This window comes from Rhynchophorus ferrugineus, unplaced genomic scaffold (genome assembly GCF_030347505.1).
Source record: "Rhynchophorus ferrugineus isolate W39M unplaced genomic scaffold, kcgeb_rfMv2 rfM569, whole genome shotgun sequence".
NCBI classification, from domain to species: Eukaryota; Metazoa; Arthropoda; class Insecta; order Coleoptera; family Curculionidae; genus Rhynchophorus; species Rhynchophorus ferrugineus.
In genome coordinates this window covers 25,001-50,615 of record NW_027473146.1, presented here as the reverse complement: position 1 = coordinate 50,615, position 25,615 = coordinate 25,001, and the positions used below count along the sequence as shown (strand labels likewise).

The following is a 25,615-nucleotide window of genomic DNA, read 5'->3' as shown; positions in this document are numbered from 1 at the left end:
TCGATCGGAACTTCCGAACTTCGTAGATGGCTCTTTAACGTTCGACAATGATTTTTACAGACTTGTACGTTTACCTATTATATATATATAGGCATAACAACACACTGTAATGATCCTTCCGCAGGTTCACCTACGGAAACCTTGTTACGACTTTTACTTCCTCTAAATGATCAAGTTTGGTCATCTTTTCCTACACATCGACGACGCCGAAACGCCATCGCGTGTCGATCCGAAGACCTCACTAAATCATTCAATCGGTAGTAGCGACGGGCGGTGTGTACAAAGGGCAGGGACGTAATCAACGCGAGCTTATGACTCGCGCTTACTGGGAATTCCTCGTTCATGGGGAACAATTGCAAGCCCCAATCCCTAGCACGAAGGAGGTTCAGCGGGTTACCCGGGCCGCTCGGCCAGGGAAGACACGCTGATTCCTTCAGTGTAGCGCGCGTGCGGCCCAGAACATCTAAGGGCATCACAGACCTGTTATTGCTCAATCTCGTGCGGCTAGAAGCCGCCTGTCCCTCTAAGAAGAATAGTTTGTACGCCGACAGTAAAAACCGCGCACGAACCGCGAAACCCGAAAGCAACGCGGCCGGCGGGCCTTTAGGATGTCAAAAAGCGCCTAGTTAGCAGGCTAGAGTCTCGTTCGTTATCGGAATTAACCAGACAAATCGCTCCACCAACTAAGAACGGCCATGCACCACCACCCACCGAATCAAGAAAGAGCTCTCAATCTGTCAATCCTTCCGGTGTCCGGGCCTGGTGAGGTTTCCCGTGTTGAGTCAAATTAAGCCGCAGGCTCCACTCCTGGTGGTGCCCTTCCGTCAATTCCTTTAAGTTTCAGCTTTGCAACCATACTTCCCCCGGAACCCAAAAGCTTTGGTTTCCCGGAAGCTGCCCGTCGAGTCATATTAGGGAACGTCGACGGATCGCTAGCTGGCATCGTTTAAGGTTAGAACTAGGGCGGTATCTGATCGCCTTCGAACCTCTAACTTTCGTTCTTGATCAATGAAAGCGTTTTTGGCAAATGCTTTCGCTTCTGTTCGTCTTGCGACGATCCAAGAATTTCACCTCTAACGTCGCAATACGAATGCCCCCATCCGTTCCTATTAATCATTACCTCGGGGTTCCGAAAACCAACAAAATAGAACCGAGGTCCTATTCCATTATTCCATGCATACAGTATTCAGAGCGAAATTTTAGCCTGCTTTGAGCACTCTAATTTGTTCAAAGTAAACGTGCCGGCCCACCTCGACACTCAGTAAAGAGCACCGCGGCAGGATTGAGTTGGGCCGTCGTAACCACGACGCGCACAACACGCACGCCGAAACGCACGCGCGACGGCGACGCGACACGACTAAGCCCACCGGCAGGACGTCTCGCGAAAAACACGCCAGTTAACACCGCGAACGATGAACCGGCGGCGCGAGACACAAATTCGACTACGAGCTTTTTAACCGCAACAACTTTAATATACGCTATTGGAGCTGGAATTACCGCGGCTGCTGGCACCAGACTGGCCCTCCAATTGATCCTCGTTAAAGGGTTTAGAGTGTACTCATTCCGATTACGGGGCCTCGGATGAGTCCCGTATCGTTATTTTTCGTCACTACCTCCCCGTGCCGGGAGTGGGTAATTTGCGCGCCTGCTGCCTTCCTTGGATGTGGTAGCCGTTTCTCAGGCTCCCTCTCCGGAATCGAACCCTGATTCCCCGTTACCCGTTACGACCATGGTAGGCGCAGAACCTACCATCGACAGTTGATAAGGCAGACATTTGAAAGATGTGTCGCCGGTGCGAGACCGTGCGATCAGCTTAAAGTTATTCAGAGTCACCAAGTTGTACGATGACGAGCGCGAACCCGAAACCGATTGGTTTTGATCTAATAAAAGCACTCCTTCCATCTCTGGTCGGAGCTCTGTTTGCATGTATTAGCTCTAGAATTACCACAGTTATCCAAGTAATTGTGGGTACGATCTAAGGAACCATAACTGATTTAATGAGCCTTTCGCGGTTTCACCTTAATTCGGTATGTACTGAGACATGCATGGCTTAATCTTTGAGACAAGCATATGACTACTGGCAGGATCAACCAGGGAACTGTTCTTATTATTTTATCGACACGAAGCAGATAAAACAAATACAGACACAGTTTATTTTATAAGTTTGACTTATAAAGAAACGTGTGCGTAAGACGACGATATATAATATATATCGACGACTAATAAAAAGGAGGTGCATGATAGCGCGCCTAGACGACGGAAAAACCGGTCCGAGGCGCCACGCTCTTACATTTTAATATTAGTTGTCTAATAAAACAAAACGATATCATCATCTTAGACACATCTTTTGTTTTTTTTATACACAACCGATCGACTAGGCACCCAATTATCTCGATTATCGACGACGATCGTCGACTACGTCGAAAATTGGATGCCGCAAAATATCGTTCGGCGTTTATAAGACCTCGAAAAACATTCTCTCCGAACCCTTCGCTAGATAGAAATATATAAAGCGACAAGGAAACCTCGTACGAGAAACGTTTCGTGATTTTTTATTTTATTCTCGCTCGGAGAGCAGAGAGCTATCGCAAAATGTGTTGCTGTTTTATGAACGTTCCGATGAAAAACCGATACGTCCATAAAAATAATAATTCCAATCGCATATGAATCGTGGATCATCTTCTTCTAACGAAGCCGAATGTTCCCGCCGAATTCGCGATCTCGCAGTGATACCGTCGTCGTCGTCGTACGCTTCCCGATATATCGAAAAAAACCGACCAGGAAGAACAACGAAACGACGATACAAAATCGCGAGAGCGTTACGAATATATAATAACACGACGAAATACGCTTTTTATTTAGATAAATAAAAAAATACGGTTCGGATCTTATATATTAACATATAATATGTAATACCACCTTCGCTGATCAAAAGCCACTCGGTAAAAGTGTCACAGCGCCGGTCGACCCGACCCGTCGTATCCGTCTCTCGTATCGCCCCACGTAGAAGCGCACACGATTTAAGCGCGGGTCTCTCGCCAGCTATCGGAAATGTATGGGTGTTTTAGAACAGATCGTTTATACGGACGTTGCGCAAATTTTTCGTTTTTACGTCTGCCCGTTCTCGTTATTATCGGAATGTTCCGATGAATAAACTTTAGCTTTAGACAACGTGAACTTCTAAAGCAATAATTTTAACCTCTCGTGTTAATACGTCCTCAGGCCGTTTCTAGACTGCCGATCACGTTCTTTAAAAGTCGGAAAATTCCGATCCATAAAATTATGCTAGTAGAATGTAAAGATCCTTCATAGGATGGATACTGTCACATATCGATACGGCGATCGGAGTAAAACTGTTCTCACGTATTTCAGGACATTTTAGGTTGTTACGTCGGCCCGTTCGTTATTATCGGTATATACCTATGAATAAATGTTTTGCTTGTAGAACGTAAGATTCCAAAAGAATGATTCGCCGAAACGATGGTGCACCCTTACGATCGGATATTTGCCGCTTATTGGCCATTTTCTATAATTCATCCGTTAGATATCGTTTATCGACTACGGATAAGGTTTTCCGATATCAGAATGTTCCTAAGGATGATTCGAAAGTGATTTGAACGAAGAATTTGATAGAATGAATCCTTTATTTATCCATTGAGTACAGGGTACGGAGTGTCTGCGGGGTCAGCTAATATATTATATTTCTCTCTCGACGTAATGGTAACTCGAAGTCCGAACCGCGCTCATGAAGCTCGGTTTCAATCCAATCCATGTTGGTCGGTTCCTCGAGAGGAACGCCGTATCTTCGCGGTCGACCGCCTAATGAATCAGGTGGTAAAAGTCCAAGCCCAGCGCGGCAACGGCAGGCGCGTTCAACGTTTTAACTGCCAATTCTACGGTCATTCATCGGCCAACTGTAAAGCCACTCCGGCCTACGTCAAGTCCCAAAGACAGAAATTCCCCGCCGAAATGCACCAACTGTTGAGAACCATACACCGCAAATTACTCGGGATGCAAGTGCCGACCTACTCCAAAAACAACCAAACCCAAAAGACCAATTCCTCCCCCCACTCATGTACGGGGAACTCAAGATAACAGTCGTCTGGCTGGTCTGGATTCCACTAGAACACGAACCCGATCTCCATTGGCGAAATACTCTTCGGAACATATTCAGATGACCAAGGAGATTTTCAGGCCATTTTCAACGCCATCAACCACACAGCTATTGGAAGAATTACTATCGGCCGGGATAATAGATGAGTTGGAACTTGGGCTTATTGCTCCAAGCGAACCAACTCACTACTCCTCCAATCGACCGACAATAATTGACTTTTTTATCTATCAAAATTCGAATCAAGCCTCTGACCTGCAAGTACTCCAAGATATCGATTCTGACCACAGGCCTATCCTCCTCACCCACCATCAGCGATTTTCCACTGAGTTCCACTGTCCCCAAGCAAGGTCAACCTAGTAAACGAAAAAAAAAGTATCTTCTCTTTGACGATCCTCATTATATTAGGACGATAGTTCCATTCTAAATTCTTGATTAATTACAGTTCCTATTTGTTCATTTCGAGACGTTCCCGTGATTAATACTTATCGTGTAGAAATTAGCCACAATCCACAATTAGCCACAGTTAGGAAAAATAAATTAATTATCATATAGTCATAAACGTAATAAAAATGAATACACATATTTTCGAAGTCACTCCAGAAATACTTTACCTTATTTTTAAATAACAATCTCGGGCCGTACCATTTTTACAAAACTTATTCTATATACTTACTATATAACAGATTATAATGATATAATATAATTCAATACAATAACTACAATATATATATATATATCTGAAAATTCTGTTTTTATAAAATGTCAGCTACTGTTTAACATTTCATTTTTTAAAATGTATATCCAATTGTGGTTCTGAAAAGAACCGATTTTGCAGGTAAGTAGTATATTGAAACACACATAGGTATGTGAATTAATTTACTTAGAACTGGTATATTTGGTGACTGCTTTGGTACCTTCGCTAACGGCGTGCTTAGCCAACTCACCGGGTAACAATAACCTAACGGCGGTTTGGATTTCTCTGCTCGTGATCGTTGATCTCTTATTGTAATGGGCGAGACGCGACGCTTCGGCGGCTATCCTTTCGAATATATCGTTCACGAAAGAATTCATGATCGACATGGCCTTGCTGGAGATACCCGTATCGGGATGAACCTGCTTTAAAACTTTGTATATGTAAATCGCATAGCTTTCCTTCCTCCTGCGCTTCTTTTTCTTGTCGCTCTTAGAGATATTTTTCTGGGCTTTTCCGGCTTTCTTGGCCGCCTTACCGCTTGTCTTCGGTGGCATTTCGAAATAAAAATCCCGACGTCTCACGTACCTCAAAGAGTACTTAACTAAAAAAATGCCTTTAATTCTAGAACTTATAACATTCGAAGGAACACTTCTAAGCCCCGCCCATAGCCCGAGTTAGAGTCTGATTGGTCGCGTATGATATAACGAGTTTGGCTCGCGGACAAAATTCCAGGCCGATCTGTAAGAAATTTCCAGTACCGTTTTTGATTTAAAGGTGAGCAGTATCTAACAACGATCGAGATTAACATGTCCGGACGTGGTAAAGGCGGAAAAGTGAAGGGAAAGGCGAAGTCTCGTTCCAATCGTGCGGGATTACAATTTCCTGTCGGTCGTATTCACCGACTTCTAAGGAAAGGAAATTATGCCGAACGCGTAGGGGCCGGTGCTCCCGTTTACTTAGCTGCCGTAATGGAATATCTGGCGGCCGAAGTTCTCGAGTTGGCGGGTAACGCCGCTAGAGACAACAAGAAAACAAGGATTATCCCTAGGCATTTACAATTGGCCATCAGAAACGACGAGGAATTGAATAAACTGTTATCTGGCGTTACTATTGCCCAGGGCGGCGTCTTGCCTAACATTCAAGCAGTATTATTGCCTAAAAAGACAGACAGCAAAACCAAATAGATAACGCAAACCGTTTAAAGTTTTGCATACGCCCTTTAATATCGGTCCTTTTCAGGGCCAACAAAATCGTATAAAAAAGAAGTTAGAATACGCGTTCTTATTAAAGAATAAATATTAACTAGAAAATTTATAAATAATCTGATCTGTACTGAATATTCCTTTATTACTGTTTTAGAGTATCGATCGATCGGTTCCCTAATTAGTTACGGCTCTATCTAGAAAATAATCATTTAAGTAATAATAAGATAATAAATAAATTATATAAATATTCTTTCTTTTATAAAGTTATATTGTGGTTCTGAAAAGAACCGTTTTTTTTTCTATTAAAAAAATACGGTCTTGGACGAACGTATTTTTTAGGGAAGTCGTAGCACGTCCAGGAGTGTCGGGATATTTGTAATTTTCAACTCCGTGTCTTCTTGATCTGACGATGAAATGTGTCGCCTGTTTAATATATCGTCATACGTAGTAGAAATAGTTTTATTTCTTTTTCTTTGGTGATACTGGTTTTTTAGTTTTCGCACCTTCACCAGCGGCAACACGAACAGTTGAGGTCGTCGTCTTAGCACTTTTCGGTTTAGGCGCCTTGGGCTTTTTCGTAGGTCCGGCTTTATTAGATTTTTTCGCTTTGGAAGGCGATTTCGGGGATCTTGCGGCCGTGTTGCTTTTTGCTGCTTTCGAAGATGAACTATTAGCGGCGGCATTGGAAGCGGACGTAGTCGTGGCGGCGGTAGATTTCTTTCCTGTTTTCTTTTCGACGGCTTTTTTGGCAGAAGCTTTTTTCTCGGCCAAAGTTGCAGATTCACCTTTCTTACTTTTAGCTGTGGTTTTCTTAGTTGAGGCGGAGGCGGCGGTCGTCTTTTTTTCCGTTTTCTCTGAGGTTTTTTTGGCAGACGCTTTTTTACCACCGGCTGTCGTAGCTGTCGCGGCACCTCCTACTGGTTTTCGTTTATTTTTCTGTCCGGTTTTGGCAGTGGCCGTTTTTCTTTTCTTCGTACCTGCGGCTGTCGTACCTCCTGCTTTACGTGCCGAAGCCGCTAATTTAAATGATCCGGAAGCTCCTTTGCCCTTCGTTTGTACCAAAACACCCGAAGCGATCCACGTCTTTATATATTTCTTTATAAAGGGCGATAATTTGTCAGCATCCACTTTGTAATTGGCCGCTATGTATTTTTTAATAGCTCTGAAGGAAGTTCCGCCTTTCTCTTTCAATCCTTTAATTGCACTCGTTACCATATCAGCGATCGGAGGATGACTAACTTTCGATTTAGAACTCTTCGCCTTGCTCGAAGTGGATTTTTCTTTCTTCCCTCCTGCAGACGAACCTGCGCTACCGGCTGTAGCTGATGCGGCTCCCGTAGCCGACACCGAAGATGAATTCGACCCGGCCGGTGTGCCTGTTGACGATGCGTTAACAACGGCGGCGGAATTTCCTCCACTCCCTTGATTCGACGAAGGAGAAACCGCTTGTCCGCTAATATCGACGTCCGACATTCTGATATAATTTCTTAATTTTCTTATAAGAACGTTCTAATCACGATTCGTTTGACAAAGTTACGTACGTGCGTATGCTTCTCGTTCGCGTATTTTAACTGTCTGGCGGTCGCTCTCATTTAATGCGTACCCTATATGATATGAGCCGAACGGAGGACTGAACGGTCGAGCGCGAACGACGTTCCATATTCCGGCTTCGTCGAAACGTTCATCGAGCTTGGAACCGTTTACTTATTTCTCATATTAAATACATAAATCCTTTAGAATATCATACGATTTATGTTCGAGGCGTTAAAAGATAAAACGTAGTAGAAGTAGCAAACTTTACCAATAAATTTTACGTTGACTATCGTCTTAGAAGGAAGCACAAAATCAAGCGTTGCTCTCGATTCCGTCGAAACTACCAATTTACATTCGAGTTATAGACTTTCGGTTATAACTATGAAAATATATCTTTTCAAATCTACGTCCCCCGATATATCGTCTTTTGATATAAATGCAATTCCGTACAGATCTAATGCTATTATTGGAGAAACGAGACATATTATTCCTAATTGATGCGGTACAGATTGTTCGTTGTCCAAAACGAATCTATATCGAAACGTACCGTTGTCGAATTAACTGTAAGAAAACAATGACATGAAAATTAACCGATCCTATACTAATATACTTCTTATTTAACGGTTTCTTAACACCATCCGAACTCTGGGTTACAATCGAACGTATCGGGTGAGCAACGATATCGAGACGTCTATAAGAATATCGTGTCAAACCCTTCTGTATCGATACAATGCTCATATATATTATAGTATATTTTGCTTCTTTAGTTGAAATCTGTTTTCATAAATAGTTATCTAAAGTCAATAAATACATGGAACGCGATCTCCATACATACGTGCGTAGAACTACCGTACCTTCTTTGAAATCTTAAGGATTCTCCAAGCTCATCGACGCGAAGTTTATCTCGGAGTATTTTCTCTCTAAAGGAAAACTATATTAAAGCTTCAACGAAGATTCGGTATTCGATTGTTCACCATCATTTACATTCTTGTCATTAACCTAACATTTATTATGAAATCTTATTTTAAACTTTATCTATCTTTTTATATTACGATCGTCTATTATAATGCAGTATATTTGTTACTTTACAAGTAAATCTTAGATGAAAGGAGCAGATATTTAATAAAATTTAACGTCATCTTAGTCCATTTTCGAATAATAAATTTCTTTTTTTATGCTAGTAAATTTGTGGCTCTGAAAAGAACCGTTGTTTTCTTTAGTTGAATAGATACGTTGTTCTGTTTTAATTGGTCAGCATATATAATACTTTATTTAACCGCCAAATCCGTATAGGGTTCGTCCTTGGCGTTTGAGGGCGTATACTACATCCATGGCAGTAACGGTTTTCCTTTTGGCGTGTTCGGTATAAGTGACGGCGTCTCTGATAACGTTTTCCAAAAATACTTTTAATACACCTCTGGTTTCTTCATAAATTAGACCGGATATACGTTTAACTCCACCCCGCCTAGCCAATCTTCTGATGGCGGGTTTCGTAATACCTTGGATATTATCACGAAGCACTTTACGATGCCGCTTAGCGCCTCCTTTTCCCAAACCTTTACCACCTTTACCTCTGCCCGTCATGATTTATTCAATTTAGTATTAAAAGAAAGCAAATTTATAATCGAATTGTGCAGCGTACACCTCGAATACTACGGGTAACTATTTCAATTTCAAATCCTACCATGGGTTTTGTTGAGTTCGAATCGGGTCCCGCCCACAGATGCTAGCCGGACCAATCAGAATATCTTCACACATTATTAAAAAGGGAGATTTCTTTGACACCTTCGATCAGTTTCCAAAAGTTCGTTGGTGCTTGCGCTTGTAATTCTTCCTACACGTTTGAAGTCAGACCCGTTTAGACGATGGCTCGTACCAAGCAAACTGCTCGAAAATCAACCGGAGGTAAGGCTCCCAGAAAACAATTGGCTACTAAAGCAGCCAGGAAAAGCGCTCCCGCTACCGGTGGTGTTAAAAAACCGCATCGTTACAGACCCGGTACGGTCGCTCTAAGAGAAATCCGACGCTATCAGAAGAGTACCGAATTATTGATTAGGAAATTGCCTTTCCAACGATTGGTTCGCGAAATCGCTCAGGATTTCAAGACCGATTTACGTTTCCAAAGTTCGGCAGTGATGGCTTTGCAAGAAGCTAGCGAGGCCTATTTGGTTGGTCTCTTTGAAGACACCAATTTGTGTGCGATCCATGCTAAACGAGTAACTATCATGCCTAAGGACATTCAATTAGCCAGACGCATTAGAGGCGAACGTGCATAAATGCTACGGCTGTCCTATATTAAGGTCGTTTTTTGTATTTATATGAAAAAAAAAGGTTCTTCTCAGAACCACCAACTTCTATTAGAAAAAAGAGACATTGATATTTTTTCCGTTTATATGACGCTTTAGTTATAATATTTGTGAATTGAATTTAGAATATTATGCTCACAAATATATTGTGAATATTGAGGAATCCTTAGTAATAAGGTGTGAACACCTGCTGGATTGACTTGAAGTTTATATCACGATAAGAAAGGGGTATCACATATACTGTTATTATGTTACCGTAAAGGAATGAATATATAAAATAAAATATTTTTTTCTGGATATTTTAACATTTTTATGAACGATTACTATATTTTAATTTATTTGACTTCGTATATATCCTATCTTCTTAACAATAGTTTATTTCTTTTTTTCTTCTTTAAACATTTTGGGGCTCTGAAAAGAGCCGTTTTCCACCCTTCATATTATTATGATCACCTTCAAAATAATATATTTCGTTTACTTAGAACTGGTATATTTAGTGACAGCTTTGGTACCTTCGCTAACGGCATGCTTAGCCAATTCACCGGGTAACAATAACCTAACGGCGGTTTGGATTTCTCTGCTCGTGATGGTCGATCTTTTATTGTAATGGGCGAGGCGCGACGCTTCGGCGGCTATCCTTTCGAATATATCGTTCACGAAAGAATTCATAATCGACATGGCCTTGCTGGAAATACCCGTATCGGGATGAACCTGCTTTAAAACTTTGTATATGTAAATCGCGTAGCTTTCCTTCCTCCTACGCTTCTTTTTCTTATCGCTCTTAGAAATGTTTTTCTGGGCTTTTCCAGCCTTTTTTGCCGCTTTACCGCTTGTCTTCGGTGGCATTTTAAACGAATGAGATTCGCGACCTACCCATACAGCAAAAGATAAAAGACTAAACCGAAATATACCTATAGTCGTTTAATTATTTGATAAATGACGCTACACTTCTAAGCTCCGCCCATTCTTGGCGTTATGTCGTAGAAAGCTCTGATTGGTCGAGTAGGAAACGTACTAGTGTTTTGAGAAGTTGCCGAATAAAAGCTATTCGCTGGACAGTTCACTGCCAGTTGTTCATTCGTTGTCGAAAGGACGTGAGCGTTGTCGCCATTAGTTTTTCGGTTATTTTTAGTTTAAAAAAGTTAGCAATACAATGTCTGGACGTGGTAAGGGTGGAAAAGTGAAGGGAAAGGCGAAATCTCGTTCCAACCGAGCGGGATTACAATTTCCTGTTGGCCGTATTCACCGGCTTTTAAGGAAAGGAAATTATGCCGAACGCGTAGGGGCCGGTGCTCCCGTCTACTTAGCTGCCGTAATGGAATATTTGGCGGCCGAAGTTCTCGAGTTGGCAGGTAACGCCGCTAGAGACAACAAGAAAACAAGGATTATCCCTAGGCATTTACAATTGGCCATCAGAAATGACGAAGAACTGAACAAACTCCTCTCCGGTGTTACTATAGCCCAGGGCGGCGTTCTACCAAACATCCAGGCCGTATTGTTACCGAAAAAAACAGATAGTAAAACCAAATAAGTTACATGAGCCTTAGGGTTTTTGTGTCGTACAAAAACCTTTTAACTATCGGTCCTTTTCAGGACCACCAAAATAATAAAACAAAAAAAGAACTTAAAATTAAAACTCATATTATGACTTGCACTTACTAATTATTTAAAATATTCTAATAAACAGTTTAAGTACTTTAAAGATTGTTTTTTGGGTGTGTAAGATAAATTAAGAGACATTCCAATACCAATAATTATCGTTTTATTAAACAACAATTAAGTCGAAATAATATGAAGGATTTATTTCTAGCGGTTCTCCTTTAGTAAAATCGAACCGTATTATAACATCGCGCCTTGTATATAATCTATGTAATTAACGATGAATTTAAGGGGCGGTCTATTTATTAAGTATAGAGTTTTGGAATCCAAACCCTCAAATAATTAGGGCCAGTTATACTTAAATTATTATTTTAAATAAAATTATGATGATTGTAATGATTGAAAGATTATCCTTAAATCCTAATAGAGCTTCCGTTTTTTAAATATCGATAAATTTGTGGTTCTGAAAAGAACCGTTGTTTAATTTTTCTAAAATTAATTTTGAGGGTCACATTTCACGTTAGTTCGCGAATAAAATGTGACTTAACCTCCAAACCCGTATAATGTACGTCCTTGACGTTTCAAGGCGTATACTACATCCATTGCGGTAACGGTTTTTCTTTTGGCGTGTTCGGTATATGTAACGGCATCTCTGATGACGTTTTCCAAAAACACTTTTAAAACACCTCTGGTCTCTTCGTAAATCAGACCAGATATACGTTTTACGCCGCCTCGTCTAGCCAATCTTCTAATGGCGGGCTTCGTAATACCTTGGATATTATCACGAAGCACTTTACGATGCCGCTTGGCTCCTCCTTTTCCCAAACCTTTACCACCTTTACCTCTGCCGGTCATCTTTTATCGAACCTAATACAAAAAAAATAAATGATCCCGAATAAGTAGCGCGCTCACAACACGAGTGCTACGGACAACTGTTGTCGATTACATTCAATCAGCCCGGTTTTGTAGACTTAGGATTGAGTTCCGCCCACTGGCACAAAACGGACCAATCAGATTAGATAACATGTTATAAAAAGGACTCTCTGATTTTATGACCGAATCAGTCCGAAAGGGGTCGCCGTCGTTTGCGTTTGTTAATTTTTCTCATTACCTCTATTTTAAAAATATGGCTCGTACCAAGCAAACTGCGCGAAAATCAACAGGAGGTAAAGCTCCTAGGAAACAATTGGCTACCAAAGCGGCCAGGAAAAGCGCTCCAGCTACCGGTGGCGTTAAGAAACCACATCGCTACCGACCTGGGACGGTCGCTTTGCGGGAGATTCGTCGTTATCAAAAGAGCACCGAATTATTGATTAGGAAATTACCTTTTCAACGATTGGTTCGCGAAATCGCTCAAGATTTCAAGACCGATTTACGTTTTCAAAGTTCGGCGGTAATGGCTTTACAAGAGGCCAGCGAAGCTTATTTAGTTGGCCTTTTTGAGGATACTAATTTATGTGCGATACATGCAAAGCGAGTAACCATCATGCCCAAGGATATTCAGCTAGCCAGACGTATCAGAGGCGAACGTGCCTAAACTTTATTTTCTATCATTTATAATACTCTACTTATAGTCGTATTTTGCAACAAAAAAAAAACGGTTCTTTTCAGAACCACCTAAATTTAATCAAAGAAAAAGAAGATAATTCAATTAATATTCTTTTATCGATATTTATATAAACCACTAAAAGAGTTATGGATTTTTATCTCAGAGTTATATTCGACTACATGTTAGTAATTAATAACAGTCGGTGTACTTATACGCATTGTTTTTAAAAACTAAAGAAAAAATAATGTAATCACTAATAACCAAAGAATAATAATATACTGTTGATAACAAAATTTGTATTTCAATATTGGATACTACAGCTGTATAATATATAAAATTAATTTTTTTAAGATTATTTCTTTTTTTATTTATCTAAATTGTGGCTCTGAAAAGAACCGTTTTCTCCTTTATGATATTCAAGGCTTATGGTTTACTTAGAACTGGTATATTTAGTGACGGCTTTGGTACCTTCACTAACGGCGTGCTTAGCCAATTCACCGGGCAGCAATAATCGCACGGCAGTTTGGATTTCTCTGCTTGTGATAGTAGATCTTTTATTGTAATGAGCGAGACGGGACGCTTCGGCGGCTATCCTTTCGAATATATCGTTCACGAAAGAATTCATGATCGACATGGCCTTGCTGGAGATACCCGTATCGGGATGAACTTGCTTTAAAACTTTGTAAATGTAGATCGCGTAGCTTTCCTTCCTCTTGCGTTTCTTTTTCTTGTCACTTTTGGAGATATTTTTCTGAGCCTTACCGGCCTTTTTGGCCGCCTTACCGCTTGTTTTCGGAGGCATTTCGAAATAAATATTACGATATTAAAGGAACCACGAAAAGTACTAGACTAAAACAAATTTCAGGAATCCTTAGAATTTATAGGCTCCTTAAATACACTCCTAAGCCCCGCCTATTATCTGAGTTAGCCTTTCATTGGTCGCGTACGAGATCATGCGTTCGGCTTACGAACAAAATTCGTTGCTAGTATGTTGACAGTTTTAGTACAGATTTCAACTCTAAGGCGAGCGAGTTCTAGAAGCAATCGATAGTAAAATGTCCGGACGTGGTAAAGGCGGAAAAGTGAAGGGAAAGGCGAAGTCTCGTTCTAACCGAGCGGGATTACAATTCCCTGTCGGTCGTATTCACAGACTTTTAAGGAAAGGGAATTATGCCGAACGCGTAGGGGCCGGTGCTCCCGTCTACTTAGCTGCCGTAATGGAATATCTGGCAGCCGAGGTTCTCGAATTGGCGGGTAACGCCGCTAGAGATAACAAGAAAACCAGGATTATCCCTAGGCATTTGCAATTGGCCATCAGAAACGACGAAGAATTGAACAAACTCCTATCCGGAGTTACTATAGCCCAGGGCGGCGTTCTGCCAAATATCCAAGCTGTATTGTTACCTAAAAAGACAGATAGCAAAACTAAATAAAACGAATGTAACCTATTTTATCATCAAATATCGGTCCTTTTCAGGACCACCAAGACAGCTGAAAAAGAGAATTTTATTATTTTAGCTTAAGTAGTAAAATAACAGGCATAAGTTTTAATTTTGAGAGGTTTTGTGATATACGACAGAGTTACGACGATATTTTATAGATCGCAATACTTTTGACAATACCTTTCTCTGAATCTTCGTGCATGCAGTCTCTTCTTAATGAGAGTATTGAACAATATCCATTTTATTGTATCGATATCGTATCTTTCTAATTTCTCATTCATTTCATTAATTATTTCCTAATTGTTATGATCGGATTTGCAAAGATTAGGATTTCTGTATATCGAACCGGTACATGTCAGCTGTATTTATGAGGTTATGTTATTTGTTCTTAGAATTTGATGTGATCAATTGAAAATGAGATGAAAGTTGCTTTAATTTATCGTTTCGGACCGACTATTAGTGCCGTGTCATCGTTTGGAGATTACTATGGAACATAATTGTGCGACGAGTTATGATAGACTGTCATTTATTGTTGCGACTGGATTTGGTGGTCTCCAGCTATATATGCGTTTATTATTTATAATTGTCGATCCGATTCACTACCTACTAATTCTATATTGTGAATTTTTAGTTTAATGATCATGTCCTTACTGTTGGACCAACACCCCACTTGGATGCATTGGTACGATGACTGTCTCCGTAGGAAGGCCATGCATGACAGTCAACCCATGTATTTCTTTTCATTAGGGTAGTTTATACAGTAAGTGTCTATTTATTGACTATAGGGTACCAATTAGTTACTTCGTATGGTTACCTTTAAGGTAATTGAATGATATTGTTGCTTTTAGTGAGCAACTAAATGACATTGAGAGATTTGACCGGATGTTAGTTTGAAGATGTTTATATATTCCATGCAACAATCTTTCGCTTATTCCGAGTTGCTGCGGTTATACACAGTTACTGACTTGCCCCTTGACATCCTCTCGGATGTGCACTTCCTTTGAGGATTATCCGTGATGACCTGTATTGCCTTATATAATTAGCATTTTTGAGTAAGTTTGAAATCTAGGTGAGAGTGCCGTTTATGTATGTATATGTTTGTTAATCTAGTGATTTATCATAGGTTACTTATTGTTGTTATTGCAATTTAGGTTAGATTGTTTCGAAGAGCCTTCCTTGATGTGAATATATCTCTTCCTTTGTTTCGACTGTGGGTGAATTCTGATGCTTAGCTAAGGATATTTTATATCATATTCTATTTATATCATTAATTTAGAATAGAATAGAATATAATATAATACAATTTTCAAAGATTTTTAATGATATTCTTGACAATTTTACGCTTCTCTATATTTGAAAATCCTATTCTTTGATTGTCTTGGTTCTCGCTAGATGGCGCGCGCCGCCTGATTTCTTTCTCTACTTTATGTCGTTGGATATTGTTTTCGTCTCTCATTCATTAGAATTGACGTACACGCATTGGAGGTTATGTCTTCGTTCTGTTTAAACGTTTTGTTTATTTTATTTTGTTATTGTTGTGTTTTTAGGTTTTCTTATGGATTAGACCGATCTTATGTGATTTGTCGACCTGTGACTTGTTTGTTTTACCCCCTCGCACCACTTGGAGGTTATGTCGGACACCATCTGTGTCACTAGATTGTACTTTTGTATGAATATTTTGTATTATTTCAGGGTGAATTTGACGCCGTAGATATGTTTTGATATTGTTTAACCACTTTTATTTCATTTTATTTTGTTGCTAGTCACCTTCCAATTAAGATACCAGCGGTGTATTTACATTTTTTGTATTTTTTAGGTTATCCGTGTCCAGTTCCCCTGACAGAACTGGTAGAGCCGACCGTGATCAATCTGGAAATCACATGTCCGAAGCTATCCGCATCAACCTGCGGTTCCTCTGCACTTGATGACCGAACGCCAACAGGCCAGGATTCTACCTTTGCTTAAGTACTTTCGGATATGTTGAATACTACATTTGTTTATATTAGACTTATCTGCTCGAAGTTTATTAGTTAGATGACTTATATGTTTGATTTGCAAGGTATGAGGTCTATTGAGATAGCGACCCCGTAGGACGGTGCAGTAACTTCGTGATTGTGTTTCATATTGTTCAATCATTCCTAATGCCAATCATCCTCCCATCGGAATATCAATAGTCTAGTTATGATTTTTAATGTTTTAGGTTAGGGAGTCTTGGCAGAGTTGACGGAACTGGCCGTGTCCGAGTGGTGGAATGGACAAAGCACCCTGGGACCATTGCTACTATGAGTTTGCCAATTTTCCACACTACAAGATGAGCATTATTTGTCTTTCTCTATGATTAGGACTATCGCTGAAACAGTAGTCCTAGCAAGTCCTACTCCCCAAGCGGAGAGAAGTTAGGGGGGCAGTAGGAATCTCGTTAATCCATGCACGCGCCTTCCTGATATGTTCGGGCATAGGCTGCGGTTGTCAAGGCGGTGGTAGTTAGTCCCGCCGTTTACCCGCGCTCGGCATCTCGATCCTTCTCTGAACGGATGCGAACGCGATCTGCTGAGCTGGTCTTTCCTGCGTAAGTATATGGACATTTTGAAATGTAGACTATCTGTCTATGGCTCTGGTGCTTGTTAAAACTCCGAGCTGGTCTTTCCTGCGTAAGTATCGGGGACGGTTCACGTACGGGTCTCCGAGCGCCTGTTCGGTTCCGTCGCGGCAGTATTGCGTAAAATTTTAGATAAGGACAGTGGGAATCTCGTTAATCCATGCACGCGCCTTCCTGATATGTTCGGGCATAGGCTGCGGTTGTCAAGGTGGTGGTAGTTAGTCCCGCCGTTTACCCGCGCTCGGCATCTCGATCCTTCTCTGAACGGATCCGAACGCGATCTGCTGAGCTGGTCTTTCCTGCGTAAGTATATGGACATTTTGAAATGTAGACTATCTGTCTATGGCTCTGGTGCTTGTTAAAGCTCCGAGCTGGTCTTTCCTGCGTAAGTATCGGGGACGGTTCACGTACGGGTCTCCGAGCGCCTGTTCGGTTCCGTCGCGGCAGTATTGCGTAAAATTTTAGATAAGGACAGTGGGAATCTCGTTAATCCATGCACGCGCCTTCCTGATATGTTCGGGCATAGGCTGCGGTTGTCAAGGTGGTGGTAGTTAGTCCCGCCGTTTACCCGCGCTCGGCATCTCGATCCTTCTCTGAACGGATCCGAACGCGATCTTAGTTAGGGACATTTTGAAATGTAGACCATGAGTCTATGGCTCAGGTGCTTGTTAAAGGTCTGAGCTGGTCTTTCCTGCGTAAGTATATGGACATTTTGAAATGTAGACTATCTGTCTATGGCTCTGGTGCTTGTTAAAGCTCCGAGCTGGTCTTTCCTGCGTAAGTATCGGGGACGGTTCACGTACGGGTCTCCGAGCGCCTGTTCGGTTCCGTCGCGGCCGTATTACGTAAAATTTTAGATAAGGACAGTGGGAATCTCGTTAATCCATGCACGCGCCTTCCTGATATGTTCGGGCATAGGCTGCGGTTGTCAAGGTGGTGGTAGTTAGTCCCGCCGTTTACCCGCGCTCGGCATCTCGATCCTTCTCTGAACGGATCCGAACGCGATCTTAGTTAGGGACATTTTGAAATGTAGACCATGAGTCTATGGCTCTGGTGCTTGTTAAAGGTCTGAGCTGGTCTTTCCTGCGTAAGTATATGGACATTTTGAAATGTAGACTATCTGTCTATGGCTCTGGTGCTTGTTAAAGCTCCGAGCTGGTCTTTCCTGCGTAAGTATCGGGAACGGTTCACGTACGGGTCTCCGAGCGCCTGTTCGGTTCCGTCGCGGCAGTATTGCGTAAAATTTTAGATAAGGACAGTGGGAATCTCGTTAATCCATGCACGCGCCTTCCTGATATGTTCGGGCATAGGCTGCGGTTGTCAAGGTGGTGGTAGTTAGTCCCGCCGTTTACCCGCGCTCGGCATCTCGATCCTTCTCTGAACGGATCCGAACGCGATCTTAGTTAGGGACATTTTGAATTGTAGACCATGAGTCTATGGCTCTGGTGCTTGTTAAAGGTCTGAGCTGGTCTTTCCTGCGTAAGTATATGGACATTTTGAAATGTAGACTATCTGTCTATGGCTCTGGTGCTTGTTAAAGCTCCGAGCTGGTCTTTCCTGCGTAAGTATCGGGGACGGTTCACGTACGGGTCTCCGAGCGCCTGTTCGGTTCCGTCGCGGCCGTATTGCGTAAAATTTTAGATAAGGACAGTGGGAATCTCGTTAATCCATGCACGCGCCTTCCTGATATGTTCGGGCATAGGCTGCGGTTGTCAAGGTGGTGGTAGTTAGTCCCGCCGTTTACCCGCGCTCGGCATCTCGATCCTTCTCTGAACGGATCCGAACGCGATCTTAGTTAGGGACATTTTGAAATGTAGACCATGAGTCTATGGCTCTGGTGCTTGTTAAAGGTCTGAGCTGGTCTTTCCTGCGTAAGTATATGGACATTTTGAAATGTAGACTATCTGTCTATGGCTCTGGTGCTTGTTAAAGCTCCGAGCTGGTCTTTCCTGCGTAAGTATCGGGGACGGTTCACGTACGGGTCTCCGAGCGCCTGTTCGGTTCCGTCGCGGCAGTATTGCGTAAAATTTTAGATAAGGACAGTGGGAATCTCGTTAATCCATGCACGCGCCTTCCTGATATGTTCGGGCATAGGCTGCGGTTGTCAAGGTGGTGGTAGTTAGTCCCGCCGTTTACCCGCGCTCGGCATCTCGATCCTTCTCTGAACGGATCCGAACGCGATCTTAGCTGAGCTGGTCTTTCCTGCGTAAGTATATGGACATTTTGAAATGTAGACTATCTGTCTATGGCTCTGGTGCTTGTTAAAGCTCCGAGCTGGTCTTTCCTGCGTAAGTATCGGGGACGGTTCACGTACGGGTCTCCGAGCGCCTGTTCGGTTCCGTCGCGGCCGTATTACGTAAAATTTTAGATAAGGACAGTGGGAATCTCGTTAATCCATGCACGCGCCTTCCTGATATGTTCGGGCATAGGCTGCGGTTGTCAAGGTGGTGGTAGTTAGTCCCGCCGTTTACCCGCGCTCGGCATCTCGATCCTTCTCTGAACGGATCCGAACGCGATCTTAGTTAGGGACATTTTGAAATGTAGACCATGAGTCTATGGCTCTGGTGCTTGTTAAAGGTCTGAGCTGGTCTTTCCTGCGTAAGTATATGGACATTTTGAAATGTAGACTATCTGTCTATGGCTCTGGTGCTTGTTAAAGCTCCGAGCTGGTCTTTCCTGCGTAAGTATCGGGAACGGTTCACGTACGGGTCTCCGAGCGCCTGTTCGGTTCCGTCGTGGCAGTATTGCGTAAAATTTTAGATAAGGACAGTGGGAATCTCGTTAATCCATGCACGCGCCTTCCTGATATGTTCGGGCATAGGCTGCGGTTGTCAAGGTGGTGGTAGTTAGTCCCGCCGTTTACCCGCGCTCGGCATCTCGATCCTTCTCTGAACGGATCCGAACGCGATCTTAGTTAGGGACATTTTGAATTGTAGACCATGAGTCTATGGCTCTGGTGCTTGTTAAAGGTCTGAGCTGGTCTTTCCTACGTAAGTATATGGACATTTTGAAATGTAGACTATCTGTCTATGGCTCTGGTGCTTGTTAAAGCTCCGAGCTGGTCTTTCCTGCGTAAGTATCGGGGACGGTTCACGTACGGGTCTCCGAGCGCCTGTTCGGTTCCGTCGCGGCCGTATTGCGTAAAATTTTAGATAAGGACAGTGGGAATCTCGTTAATCCATGCACGCGCCTTCCTGATATGTTCGGGCATAGGCTGCGGTTGTCAAGGTGGTGGTAGTTAGTCCCGCCGTTTACCCGCGCTCGGCATCTCGATCCTTCTCTGAACGGATCCGAACGCGATCTTAGTTAGGGACATTTTGAAATGTAGACCATGAGTCTATGGCTCTGGTGCTTGTTAAAGGTCTGAGCTGGTCTTTCCTGCGTAAGTATATGGACATTTTGAAATGTAGACTATCTGTCTATGGCTCTGGTGCTTGTTAAAGCTCCGAGCTGGTCTTTCCTGCGTAAGTATCGGGAACGGTTCACGTACGGGTCTCCGAGCGCCTGTTCGGTTCCGTCGCGGCAGTATTGCGTAAAATTTTAGATAAGGACAGTGGGAATCTCGTTAATCCATGCACGCGCCTTCCTGATATGTTCGGGCATAGGCTGCGGTTGTCAAGGTGGTGGTAGTTAGTCCCGCCGTTTACCCGCGCTCGGCATCTCGATCCTTCTCTGAACGGATCCGAACGCGATCTTAGTTAGGGACATTTTGAATTGTAGACCATGAGTCTATGGCTCTGGTGCTTGTTAAAGGTCTGAGCTGGTCTTTCCTACGTAAGTATATGGACATTTTGAAATGTAGACTATCTGTCTATGGCTCTGGTGCTTGTTAAAGCTCCGAGCTGGTCTTTCCTGCGTAAGTATCGGGGACGGTTCACGTACGGGTCTCCGAGCGCCTGTTCGGTTCCGTCGCGGCCGTATTGCGTAAAATTTTAGATAAGGACAGTGGGAATCTCGTTAATCCATGCACGCGCCTTCCTGATATGTTCGGGCATAGGCTGCGGTTGTCAAGGTGGTGGTAGTTAGTCCCGCCGTTTACCCGCGCTCGGCATCTCGATCCTTCTCTGAACGGATCCGAACGCGATCTTAGTTAGGGACATTTTGAAATGTAGACCATGAGTCTATGGCTCAGGTGCTTGTTAAAGGTCTGAGCTGGTCTTTCCTGCGTAAGTATATGGACATTTTGAAATGTAGACTATCTGTCTATGGCTCTGGTGCTTGTTAAAGCTCCGAGCTGGTCTTTCCTGCGTAAGTATCGGGGACGGTTCACGTACGGGTCTCCGAGCGCCTGTTCGGTTCCGTCGCGGCCGTATTACGTAAAATTTTAGATAAGGACAGTGGGAATCTCGTTAATCCATGCACGCGCCTTCCTGATATGTTCGGGCATAGGCTGCGGTTGTCAAGGTGGTGGTAGTTAGTCCCGCCGTTTACCCGCGCTCGGCATCTCGATCCTTCTCTGAACGGATCCGAACGCGATCTTAGTTAGGGACATTTTGAAATGTAGACCATGAGTCTATGGCTCTGGTGCTTGTTAAAGGTCTGAGCTGGTCTTTCCTGCGTAAGTATATGGACATTTTGAAATGTAGACTATCTGTCTATGGCTCTGGTGCTTGTTAAAGCTCCGAGCTGGTCTTTCCTGCGTAAGTATCGGGGACGGTTCACGTACGGGTCTCCGAGCGCCTGTTCGGTTCCGTCGCGGCCGTATTGCGTAAAATTTTAGATAAGGACAGTGGGAATCTCGTTAATCCATGCACGCGCCTTCCTGATATGTTCGGGCATAGGCTGCGGTTGTCAAGGTGGTGGTAGTTAGTCCCGCCGTTTACCCGCGCTCGGCATCTCGATCCTTCTCTGAACGGATCCGAACGCGATCTGCTGAGCTGGTCTTTCCTGCGTAAGTATATGGACATTTTGAAATGTAGACTATCTGTCTATGGCTCTGGTGCTTGTTAAAGCTCCGAGCTGGTCTTTCCTGCGTAAGTATCGGGGACGGTTCACGTACGGGTCTCCGAGCGCCTGTTCGGTTCCGTCGCGGCCGTATTGCGTAAAATTTTAGATAAGGACAGTGGGAATCTCGTTAATCCATGCACGCGCCTTCCTGATATGTTCGGGCATAGGCTGCGGTTGTCAAGGTGGTGGTAGTTAGTCCCGCCGTTTACCCGCGCTCGGCATCTCGATCCTTCTCTGAACGGATCCGAACGCGATCTGCTGAGCTGGTCTTTCCTGCGTAAGTATATGGACATTTTGAAATGTAGACTATCTGTCTATGGCTCTGGTGCTTGTTAAAGCTCCGAGCTGGTCTTTCCTGCGTAAGTATCGGGGACGGTTCACGTACGGGTCTCCGAGCGCCTGTTCGGTTCCGTCGCGGCCGTATTGCGTAAAATTTTAGATAAGGACAGTGGGAATCTCGTTAATCCATGCACGCGCCTTCCTGATATGTTCGGGCATAGGCTGCGGTTGTCAAGGTGGTGGTAGTTAGTCCCGCCGTTTACCCGCGCTCGGCATCTCGATCCTTCTCTGAACGGATCCGAACGCGATCTTAGTTAGGGACATTTTGAAATGTAGACCATGAGTCTATGGCTCTGGTGCTTGTTAAAGGTCTGAGCTGGTCTTTCCTGCGTAAGTATATGGACATTTTGAAATGTAGACTATCTGTCTATGGCTCTGGTGCTTGTTAAAGCTCCGAGCTGGTCTTTCCTGCGTAAGTATCGGGGACGGTTCACGTACGGGTCTCCGAGCGCCTGTTCGGTTCCGTCGCGGCCGTATTGCGTAAAATTTTAGATAAGGACAGTGGGAATCTCGTTAATCCATGCACGCGCCTTCCTGATATGTTCGGGCATAGGCTGCGGTTGTCAAGTTGGTGGTAGTTAGTCCCGCCGTTTACCCGCGCTCGGCATCTCGATCCTTCTCTGAACGGATCCGAACGCGATCTGCTGAGCTGGTCTTTCCTGCGTAAGTATATGGACATTTTGAAATGTAGACTATCTGTCTATGGCTCTGGTGCTTGTTAAAGCTCCGAGCTGGTCTTTCCTGCGTAAGTATCGGGAACGGTTCACGTACGGGTCTCCGAGCGCCTGTTCGGTTCCGTCGCGGCAGTATTGCGTAAAATTTTAGATAAGGACAGTGGGAATCTCGTTAATCCATGCACGCGCCTTCCTGATATGTTCGGGCATAGGCTGCGGTTGTCAAGGCGGTGGTAGTTAGTCCCGCCGTTTACCCGCGCTCGGCATCTCGATCCTTCTCTGAACGGATCCGAACGCGATCTGCTGAGCTGGTCTTTCCTGCGTAAGTATATGGACATTTTGAAATGTAGACTATCTGTCTATGGCTCTGGTGCTTGTTAAAGCTCCGAGCTGGTCTTTCCTGCGTAAGTATCGGGGACGGTTCACGTACGGGTCTCCGAGCGCCTGTTCGGTTCCGTCGCGGCAGTATTGCGTAAAATTTTAGATAAGGACAGTGGGAATCTCGTTAATCCATGCACGCGCCTTCCTGATTTGTTCGGGCATAGGCTGCGGTTGTCAAGGCGGTGGTAGTTAGTCCCGCCGTTTACCCGCGAACGATATCTCGATAAGTTAAAATTCAAAATGGTCCAAAGGTTAGGCTACTTTCGTAACTAATCGTATTACAATGCATGACCTTTTTTGATTAATGTGGTTTCTATTTAAAGCAGGTTTTACAGTTTTACCTAATTGTCAGTTTTCTGAATGTCTAAACTATTTTCGTCCAATTTTTTTGATTAATTCATTCCAATCGAAGGTTGTACGTATTATCGGTTGCGACGATACAGAATTCCATGTATCTGTGATTGATGAGCATGTCTTCATGTTCGTTGATCCTTCATTTCATTAGAACCAAATATAGTTGCCATGTGATATCGATTTGGCTCTGAATTCTCGTCATGTCGAATTGGTATTATATGGTCCCTCATAAGTAGGTGCACTTGAAGGTTCGTCAAATTATGCGGGCGTCCTCCCGCTATATTCAGGTATACATCGGAGGTTTTAATGCAGTTGTAACTGGCCTCACCGTTTAACCGCATATGATATACTGAAACGCGGATTTTATTCGCCATCGGACCGAACGGGCTCTAGAAGTACAATGCGGGTAATGATCGAATTCAGATGAATGGAATTAGTCTCCAATTCAATTTCCGCACGGGGCGATGTTTTTTAATTGTTTTTTGATAGTTCATCGCATTAGGTCTGAAAACTGTATATTTAATAGTCTCATAAGGTATAACTTATAAACGTATCTTGTGGTTCGTCTTCGAACTGAACGTACATTTAAGACAATGTTCCGAATTAAAATAGTGAATTTAATTCTGGAAATCGTAAGAAAATGTTTCCAAACATGATAATAGAATACAAAAAGAGTATAGGCTAGGTGCTTATCGGTTAAGATGAATGATATCCTTAAGTTTACACAACGTTCTGTAAAACGAATTTAGCAAAATAAAAGAGATTTACATCCCTTGTATTTGTCTTTATATACATACGCATATTATATGCAATATACTTATGTACGGAAAATGTTCCCAAGAACGAATTTAGACAAATAAAAAGGCGAATAGAAAAGATTGACATCCTCTCTATTCGCCTTTGTTATTTATACAGGCATACATAAATGCATCGTCGATGTATATCAATGCGATATATTTATGTACGGAAAATGTTCCCAAGAACGAATTTAGACAAATAAAAAGGCGAATAGAAAATATTGACATCCTCTCTATTCGCCTTTGTTATTTATACAGGCATACATAAATGCATCGTCGATGTATATCAATGCGATATATTTTTGTACGGAAAATGTTCCCAAGAACGAATTTAGACAAATAAAAAGGCGAATAGAAAAGATTGACATCCTCTCTATTCGCCTTTGTTATTTATACAAGCATACATAAATGTATCATCGATGTATATCAATGCGATATATTTATGTACGGAAAATGTTCCCAAGAACGAATTTAGACAAATAAAAAGGCGAATAGAAAGGATTGACATCCTCTCTATTCGCCTTTGTTATTTATACAAGCATACATAAATGTATCATCGATGTATATCAATGCGATATATTTATGTACGGAAAATGTTCCCAAGAACGAATTTAGACAAATAAAAAGGCGAATAGAAAGGATTGACATCCTCTCTATTCGCCTTTGTTATTTATACATGCATACATAAATGCGTCGTCGATGTATATCAATGCGATATATTTATGTACGGAAAATGTTCCCAAGAACGAATTTAGACAAATAAAAAGGCGAATAGAAAAGATTGACATCCTCTCTATTCGCCTTTGTTATTTATACAGGCATACATAAATGCATCGTCGATGTATATCAATGCGATATATTTATGTACGGAAAATGTTCCCAAGAACGAATTTAGACAAATAAAAAGGCGAATAGAAAAGATTGACATCCTCTCTATTCGCCTTTGTTATTTATACATGCATACATAAATGCGTCGTCGATGTATATCAATGCGATATATTTATGTACGGAAAATGTTCCCAAGAACGAATTTAGACAAATAAAAAGGCGAATAGAAAAGATTGACATCCTCTCTATTCGCC

At 42.7% G+C, this 25,615-nt stretch overlaps 4 protein-coding genes and 1 non-coding gene across 5 annotated transcripts in view; all 5 read right to left on the bottom strand.

The window, feature by feature from the left end:
* Window positions 1-107: 107 nt before the first annotated feature.
* On the bottom strand, window positions 108-2,097 carry LOC143206173 (small subunit ribosomal RNA). The gene has a single exon (XR_013008171.1). It is a non-coding gene; the product is annotated as a small subunit ribosomal RNA (ribosomal RNA).
* Window positions 2,098-4,990: 2,893 nt separating this feature from the next.
* Window positions 4,991-5,362, bottom strand: LOC143206164 (histone H2B). Its single transcript, XM_076419010.1, has one exon. The coding sequence runs from the start codon at window positions 5,360-5,362 to the stop codon at window positions 4,991-4,993; it is 372 nt and encodes a 123-aa protein (XP_076275125.1).
* A 4,864-nt stretch (window positions 5,363-10,226) lies between these two features.
* The window catches only part of LOC143206167 (histone H2B), a 32,935-nt gene continuing 17,546 nt past the window's right edge, over window positions 10,227-25,615 (bottom strand). The window contains exon 2 of the mRNA XM_076419013.1: window positions 10,227-10,763. Within this exon, the coding sequence (XP_076275128.1) occupies window positions 10,327-10,698 (372 nt within the window). The 5' untranslated portion in view covers window positions 10,699-10,763 and the 3' untranslated portion in view covers window positions 10,227-10,326. The remainder of the gene's footprint in view (window positions 10,764-25,615) is intronic.
* Window positions 10,227-25,615, bottom strand: part of LOC143206169 (histone H2B) — a 32,929-nt gene continuing 17,540 nt past the window's right edge. The window contains exon 2 of the mRNA XM_076419014.1: window positions 10,227-10,763. The gene's annotated coding sequence lies outside the window, so the exon portion shown is untranslated. The remainder of the gene's footprint in view (window positions 10,764-25,615) is intronic.
* LOC143206166 (histone H2B) lies at window positions 13,431-13,802 on the bottom strand. The gene has a single exon (XM_076419012.1). It carries the CDS (start codon window positions 13,800-13,802, stop codon window positions 13,431-13,433), a length of 372 nt encoding a protein of 123 aa, XP_076275127.1.